This window comes from Petaurus breviceps, unplaced genomic scaffold (assembly GCF_028583685.1).
Source record: "Petaurus breviceps papuanus isolate PSGF00001 unplaced genomic scaffold, PetGlider_PUasm1.0 227, whole genome shotgun sequence".
Lineage (NCBI taxonomy): Eukaryota > Metazoa > Chordata > Mammalia > Diprotodontia > Petauridae > Petaurus > Petaurus breviceps.
In genome coordinates, this window is record NW_027185896.1 from 17,304,867 (window position 1) to 17,310,866 (window position 6,000).

Sequence of the window (6,000 nt, forward strand, 5' to 3'; positions counted from 1 at the left end):
ATGTTTTCCTTTGGTTGCTATTTCTGCAGCCAGAAGATCTGAGTTGCTATTTCAGAATGACCAGCTTGCCTTGCAGCTGTTGTGTTGGCCCCAAGGTTCTATCTGAGAAGCAACTTTATTTCATTTTTTATTACCATTATTGATAAATGGGGATCTTTTGGAAGAAGGGGTCACGCCAACCCTAGCCATGGCTGCAGAGTCTCGGTAACACGACCTGATATTTATTGACTTGGCTCTCCTGTCAAACTGTTTCTTAATAAGCTGTTTTCCTTACATCCTTTCAGAACCTCATGCAATTCCACACTGTGGGTACCAAGACAAAGCTCTCCACTCTTACCCTGCTCTGGCCCTGTCCCATGACCTTTGTTGCCAAGGGGCGCCGCAAAGCAGAGGCGGAAAATAAAGCAGCTGCTTTAGCTTGCAAGAAGTTGAAGGTGAGTCCAGACAAATGAGATTGAGACTCACTGAGCTGCAATGGTGGGAGCGCCTCATCAAGCTATCATAGGGTTTGAACTGAACAAGAAGGAAGAAGGAATAGGATCTGGGAGGAGATGGGGAGGTGCCGCTTAGGGACCCTTGGTCTGCTTTGGGCTTGTTACAGACAGGCAGTAGGAGATGAGCTTGCATAAGTAAACAACTAACATGGTCAAAGGAACAATCTCCCCTTAAAGAACCTGTTCCAGAGGAGTCCTGAGATCTGCTCCAAGAGAGTGGTACTATTCAAAATGGCCAAGACCTTCTAGTCATTGATTGTAAGGTAGAGGGGACAAAGGAGGCTTTCTACTCACTCCTTGCCCCCCACCCTCCTACCCCATTTTACTGATGAATAAACTGAGGCCCAGGGATTTTTTCCTCATCTGTGCCTTATTAGAGAAGACAATGCTCTGTATCTCTGTTAAGAGGCAGTGTGGCAAAATGGAAAGGGCCCTGGATTTGAAGTTAGAGGACCTGAGTTTGAATCCTGGCTCTGCTCCTGGCTATCTGTTGGGCAAGGGCAAGTCACTTCATCTCTGGACTTCAGTACTTATCTATAAAATGAGGGGAGTGACTGGGATGACTGTTAAGGCCCTTTTCAGCTCTATATCATATGACTTGTGAGAGGAGGATGCCTATTCCCCATCTCCTTTCCACTGCATCATAGGAATTTCTTTCCTTGGAATGTACCTGGGCCATCCTTCTTTAAGGGACCTGACTTATATCCCTTTTGCAGAGCCTGGGCCTAGTGGATAGGAACAACGAACCACTGACTCATGCCATGTACAACCTGGCCTCTTTGCGAGAGCTAGGCGAGACACAGCGTCGGCCCTGCACTATCCAGGTGCCAGAGCCCATCCTGCGAAAGATGGAGAACTACCTGAACCATGTGAGTAGGGCAGGAATGGGGGTAGGCACAGACAGGGACTAAGGAGCCAAAGTCCCAACAATATTTCCTGCACAGGTCAGCAGGCTTGCCTTGAAAATGATTTCATCCCTAGGTCAGCTGTGTGGCTCTACTTGGTACTGTCCTAGGCATCTGTGATGTTTTGTTACATCTTTTCCTTTTCCCACACCATTCTTCAAAACCTGTTGTATCCTATGTTATTGTGGTATTATCTCCCTCTGGTTTCCCTTCCCCATACCAGAATTCAACACTCCCCACCCCCCAAATTTGACCCTTTGAATTCCAGCTGCCTAGAATTGAATTGGTCTTCCTTAAGGTTCCTACAGGGGTAGGAGGGCTGGGTGAGTCCTGCAGTCACCTTTGCATAACTGGGGATTCCAGGGCACTGGGGCACTCTGGGCCTTAACCCTCTTGAGGCTGTAGAGCTGAAATAAATGAACACCCCTCACTGTGTTGCTGGCCCTCTCCAGTACCCTGTGGAAAATCCTTGGATCTCCCCGGAGCCTAGGCTGCAGAATGAGGATCCCTTGCACTTAAGCAAGGACACAGGGCCCCTGAGTGACCCTATCACAGGGAAGCCTTACATTCCTCTGTCGGAGGGAGAGGAGCTACGGCTAAGCCAGGGGCTGTTGGAGTTGTGGCGGCGACGTGGGCCTTCCTGGCAGGAGACTCACCAGCTACCTGTGGATCCGCACCGGGACACCATCTTGTCAGCAATCGAACAGCACCCTGTGGTTGTGATCTCAGGGGACACAGGCTGTGGCAAGACAACACGGATACCACAGCTACTGCTGGAACGTTACGTGACAGAGGGCCGTGGGGCCCGGTGCAATGTTATCATCACCCAGCCCCGCCGCATCTCAGCTGTGTCTGTGGCCCAACGTGTTAGTCATGAACTGGGACCCTCTCTGCGGCGGAATGTAGGATTCCAGGTGCGGCTTGAGAGTAAGCCCCCAGCCCGTGGTGGAGCCCTGCTCTTCTGCACTGTGGGCATCCTCCTTCGGAAGTTGCAGAGTAACCCCAGTCTTGAGGGTGTGAGCCATGTCATTGTAGATGAAGTACATGAACGAGATGTCAATACAGACTTTCTGCTCATCCTGCTGAAAGGGCTGCAGCGGTTGAACCCAGCTCTGAGGCTTGTGTTAATGAGTGCCACAGGTGACAATGAGCGCTTTGCTCGATACTTTGGTGGCTGCCCAGTCATCAAAGTGCCTGGCTTCATGTACCCAGTGAAGGAACACTACCTAGAGGACATCTTGGCCAAGTTGGGCAAGCACCAGCACCGGCATCGGCATCATGAGGTAAGGGAAATAGATGGCAATGGCCAGGGCTCCTCTTCCACCCTTGTTGCATCTCTTGCTTCCCAGTTGCCGTACAGAATTGACTCTGGTTTTTCCCTCTGCCTATAATAGTTATGCTTGTTCTCTTCCTTTCATTCCCTAATCTTTACCCATTTTTGGGGTGCCCGTGACCCCTTGATGTGGCCCTGGGGTTCCCTCATCAGCTGGTCAGCCTAATTGGATTGGGCTGGAGTACCATATGACCTTGGAGAGGGTCTTGGGGTACTGTTCACATCAGATGCCTGAACCTAGGCCACTGTCTCCAACTCTTCTTGTTCCCCTTTACCCCTGGCCATAGTCTGAGGATGAGTGCGCTCTGGATTTGGACCTCATGACAGATCTGGTTTTGCATATTGATGCCCGGGGAGACCCAGGTAAGTGCCTTTTTGGCCTACACTTCCTAGATCAGGTTTTCTTCCACCAGATTCAGGCTGTTAGGGCAAGGGGCCTTGGGCATTGATGAGGAAGTACCTTTGTATGAATAGAGTTGGGAAGAATGGGGGTTGAGTGACTGAGGACTGTCCCATTCAGCTTAATCCTACCCTAAGCCCCAGGTTTCTTGTGATCTTGACCAGGAACAAATAGGTGGGAATTCTTCAGGAAAACTCCCTGCCCCCGTCCCCTTCAGGGCTGCCCCCGTCCCCTTCAGGGCTGCCCCCAAGTGATCAGGTTGCTGGGGCTGGTTTTCAGGTGGGATTCTGTGTTTCCTGCCTGGCTGGCAGGAAATCAAAGGAGTACAACAACGCCTCCAGGAAGCCTTGGGCTCCTATGAAAGCAAGTACCTGATCTTGCCAGGTGAGCTGGGCTTGGGAGCAGGGGAGAGGAAGGGGGACCTCTACCCTGATCCAGACCTTTTGGTTGTGGGGGAGGCCTGGGAAGCAACTCCATCTGGAGGTAACAGCGGCTACTGGCTTGACTAAGTTTCCATTTGGCAAAGAGTCAGTTATAAGCCCAGAGCTAAGTGGAGGAGGGAAGAGGACAGAAGCTGACTATGAACTTGAGCTCTGAGGGTTGCTGCCCAGTGGGAGAGTCTTATGTCCTGGGAAATGCTCTGCTCCCTGATATCCCTGTGAAAGGTGTTATTGGTGGGGCTTGACCGTGCGTGCGCGCTTGCGTGCTATTTCCCCCTACCCCCCCACACCCCAAACAGTGCACTCCAACATCCCCATGATGGACCAGAAGGCAATTTTCCAGCAGCCCCCAACAGGGGTGCGCAAGATTGTCTTGGCCACCAACATTGCTGAAACTTCCATCACGGTCAACGACATAGTACATGTGGTAGACAGTGGCCTGCACAAGGAGGAGCGCTATGACCTGAAGACCAAGGTATTTTCTCCAGACACCCCCAGTTCTCTGGCCATTTCCTAGCTTTTCCAATTGCCTGTAGCTTTAGCTGTGAGGCTTCAGGAACAGCCCCAGTGGTGTGTAATACAAAAAGGACTAGAAATCGAGCCAGAAGACCTAGCTTTTAACCTGACTCCAGCATTAAACTTACTTGATAGATGAAATCTCAAGTTTCTATAATGCTTCAGATGTTATAAAATGCCACCCTTGTGAGGATCCTGTTATGTAGAATAGTGGTGACATTTTTATCCCATTTTACAGCTTACAAGTTTGAGGCTGTACGTTTATATTTTATATTGTCTATAAGTACAGGAGGCAGAATTTTAACCAAGGTTTCCAGAATCTGAATCTGGTCCTTTTTACATTATACCATACTGCCTCCCTAGGCCTCTGTTAACATTTCTACCAAATGGAGATAAACCTAGCTTGACTAATTTATGGAGCTATTGAGGCTTATATGAGATAACTGATGATTAACCCATTTGAAAAGCAGAGAACTATAAACAAATATAAGCAAGAAGTAGGGATGGGAGGTGGCCCAGATAACTGATTCTCTACCTTTCTTCAGCTCTAGGAATCAGAGGTCAAGGGAATTATTTTGGCTTAGCCTAGACCGTAAAGTATTTCCTTTGTTGATATTTCCTTTGTATTGATAAAGTATTGTATTTGTATTGATAAAGTATTTCCTTTGTTGATATTTCCTTCCTTGAGTCTGAAGATAAACTGGAGATTGTGATGCTAGGAAACAAGACTCCATAGTCTTATGATCAAGAGTATAGTGTTAGGCCAGTAATTTCCCTTTAGTTCCAGAATCCAGCATATTTTCTGATGGGAAATTTGAAGTATAGCCTGGAAAACAGCAGCCACACTTCACTAACCTCATGTCTCTCTGTCTTCTTCTGACAGGTGTCCTGCCTAGAAACAGTGTGGGTATCAAGGGCAAATGTGATCCAGCGCCGAGGAAGGGCTGGGAGGTGCCAGTCAGGCTTTGCCTACCACCTGTTTCCTCGGAGCAGGCTGGAGAAGATGGCACCTTTTCAGGTTCCTGAAATTCTGCGCACCCCCCTGGAGAACCTGGTGTTGCAAGCGAAGATCCATATGCCTGAGAAGACGGTAGGGCTCTGAAGGGTAAGGGTGTGAAGGGAGCCAAGGAGGGCTTTTGATGTGTGTACCTCCCTTGGATTGTGGGGTGGCATGGCCAAGACTCTCATTATGTGCGTGGGCCTTCCATTGCAGGCTGTCGAATTCCTCTCCAAGGCTGTGGATAGCCCTGACATCAAAGCTGTAGATGAGGCTGTGATCCTGCTGCAGGAGATTGGTTAGTGGTGCTGTGGCTCCTGTATAGGATAACCCCTTGGGCTGCTGAGAGGGCAGTCTTCAGCTTCCCTGTGTGAGATGGAGCTGCGGCTACCTGGTGGGCTGGCGTTAGAATTAGGGCCCTCTCTTCCTTGGGCAGATAAAAGGGTCTGGGACCCATTAGGGGGTTGTTCTGACAAAAGGAATGTTGCAGGTGTGCTGGACCAGCGGGAATTCCTGACTACATTGGGTCAGCGCCTTGCCCATATCTCCACGGACCCAAGGCTTGCCAAAGCCATTGTCCTGGCAGCCATCTTCCGCTGCCTACATCCTCTGCTAGTTGTTGTCTCCTGCCTCACCCGAGACCCCTTCAGCAGTAGCTTGCAGAACCGTGCTGAGGTGGACAAGGTCAGACTCTCACCCTGTTGCTCTACTCCTTTTCAAACCCTGATGATGACAAATCTTTATCTAGGGCCTTTTGCTTTTTGGCGGGGGGGGGGGGGGGGGGGGGGGGTTGTTTTTATTGATCCCACTGGAGACTACCACCTAGTTTTTTTCTGGGTGTTTATTAAATGAAGGCCGTGCCCACAATTTAAAACCCCCCACCGGCCGGCCACACCGCCCCTCGCCCGCCCCACC

At 50.0% G+C, this 6,000-nt stretch overlaps 1 protein-coding gene across 9 annotated transcripts in view; it reads left to right on the forward strand.

Moving 5' to 3' along the window:
• The window catches only part of DHX30 (DExH-box helicase 30), a 32,199-nt gene that overhangs the window by 24,170 nt on the left and 2,029 nt on the right, over nucleotides 1-6,000 (forward strand). For all 9 annotated transcript variants that reach the window (XM_069095934.1, XM_069095941.1, XM_069095933.1 and 6 more), the window contains 9 exons: nucleotides 285-434; nucleotides 1,211-1,363; nucleotides 1,852-2,682; nucleotides 3,020-3,095; nucleotides 3,412-3,516; nucleotides 3,872-4,047; nucleotides 4,972-5,178; nucleotides 5,302-5,383; nucleotides 5,576-5,769. In XM_069095934.1, coding sequence (XP_068952035.1) covers nucleotides 285-434; nucleotides 1,211-1,363; nucleotides 1,852-2,682; nucleotides 3,020-3,095; nucleotides 3,412-3,516; nucleotides 3,872-4,047; nucleotides 4,972-5,178; nucleotides 5,302-5,383; nucleotides 5,576-5,769 — 1,974 coding nt within the window. The remainder of the gene's footprint in view (nucleotides 1-284; nucleotides 435-1,210; nucleotides 1,364-1,851; nucleotides 2,683-3,019; nucleotides 3,096-3,411; nucleotides 3,517-3,871; nucleotides 4,048-4,971; nucleotides 5,179-5,301; nucleotides 5,384-5,575; nucleotides 5,770-6,000) is intronic.